The sequence below is a fragment of the Sinocyclocheilus anshuiensis genome, unplaced genomic scaffold (genome assembly GCF_001515605.1).
Source record: "Sinocyclocheilus anshuiensis isolate Anshui unplaced genomic scaffold, SAMN03320099.WGS_v1.1 scaffold792, whole genome shotgun sequence".
NCBI classification, from domain to species: domain Eukaryota; kingdom Metazoa; phylum Chordata; class Actinopteri; order Cypriniformes; family Cyprinidae; genus Sinocyclocheilus; species Sinocyclocheilus anshuiensis.
Genome location: NW_015558618.1, coordinates 494,632 through 495,969, shown reverse-complemented (window position 1 = coordinate 495,969; position 1,338 = coordinate 494,632). Strand labels below are relative to the sequence as shown.

Sequence of the window (1,338 nt, the reverse complement as noted above, 5' to 3'; positions counted from 1 at the left end):
AAAATCACTGCCAGTGTATATTCAAATTGTTGATATCAAAATCTAAGTTATCCTTCAAGAACATAATTATTGAACTATTTGATCCAGTCCTGTGTAGCTTAAGCTCACTAGATGTCACTCTCCTCATAGATGAATTACAGAATGGTGCCATGTGAATTAGACTTTTTATTCACATAGTTAAAATTCACAGATCAAGAATTCTGAATAAATCTCTCTTTAATTATGGGAAGCAAATCCTGGAAACCAAACCCTGGGAATCAAAGCTGCTTAACTCTGCCCAGATCACACAAGGGATGACAACTTTTAAAATAACATAAAAGAACTATAAAAACTTAGGCTTAGGAAAGGACCAAATCTAAAAACCAATCAATCCATGTTGTTAAAACCGAACACCATCCCCAAGTTCTTCTTTAAATATTGCCATATATTATTCTTTGAGATGAGTAGAATCTTCATCACAGTCCTTCATGTCCTGCTAGAGTCTCTGAGGGCGTCTGGTTTAAGCAGGACAGCTGGTTAGTGTTTTGGAGGCGTGTAAAGCCATGTGCGGAAACTCCCGAAAGATGACAGTGCACGTGGTGATGCCTGCAAAGTGAAACAAGTTAGCAGACTTCAAGTATACACCAGTCAAGTCCCTGTTCTGTTGCTATTGCCCTGCAGGAACACCAGGACGTGACTTATTATTATTGTAATAATAGAATATATTGTAATGTAGTGTAATATAATTTCATATGATATCCCAGCACACTGCAAAACTTCCCCATAATAATAATAATAAATAAATAAAAATCAGTAATTGGGCAGTTGACATGAGATGTTGAGAAGTGACAGTAGTTTTGCGATGTGACATATCATACTTAATCTAAAATTATTTTTTACAATTTTTATAAATGGATTTTATGTCCTTAGATTATGAGACTATATGGAATATTTATATTTAAAGTAAAAATCAGCACACATAACTATTTGAGAAAACATATTTAAATATAGTGAACATTTGAAAAGAAATAGTGTCCAGTAACAGAATTTAAAATATACAATGTAACTTACACAATTATTATTAGTCATAAGTGCAATGTGTGTAATATAGAATATACATACAGAACCATGCAACAGTTTGGGGACAGTATTTTTTTTTAAAGAAATGAATACTTGCAATTAATTAATACTTGATGCATTAAATTTGCATCTAAAGTTTTCTAATTCTATCAAATAAATCCTTTTTTTTTTATTACTTTGTTAATCATAGAATCTGAAAAAAAAGGTTTTAAACATTGATAATAACAATAAATGTTTATTGAGCAGCAAATCAGCATATTAGAATGATTCTGAAGGATC

General features: G+C 31.5%; 1 protein-coding gene across 1 annotated transcript in view; it reads right to left on the bottom strand.

The window, feature by feature from the left end:
* LOC107680440 (arf-GAP with coiled-coil, ANK repeat and PH domain-containing protein 3-like) overlaps window positions 1-1,338 on the bottom strand; it is a 93,947-nt gene continuing 92,609 nt past the window's right edge. Inside the window, exon 26 of the mRNA XM_016476326.1 lies at window positions 1-585. Coding sequence (XP_016331812.1) covers window positions 517-585 — 69 coding nt within the window. The 3' untranslated portion in view covers window positions 1-516. The remainder of the gene's footprint in view (window positions 586-1,338) is intronic.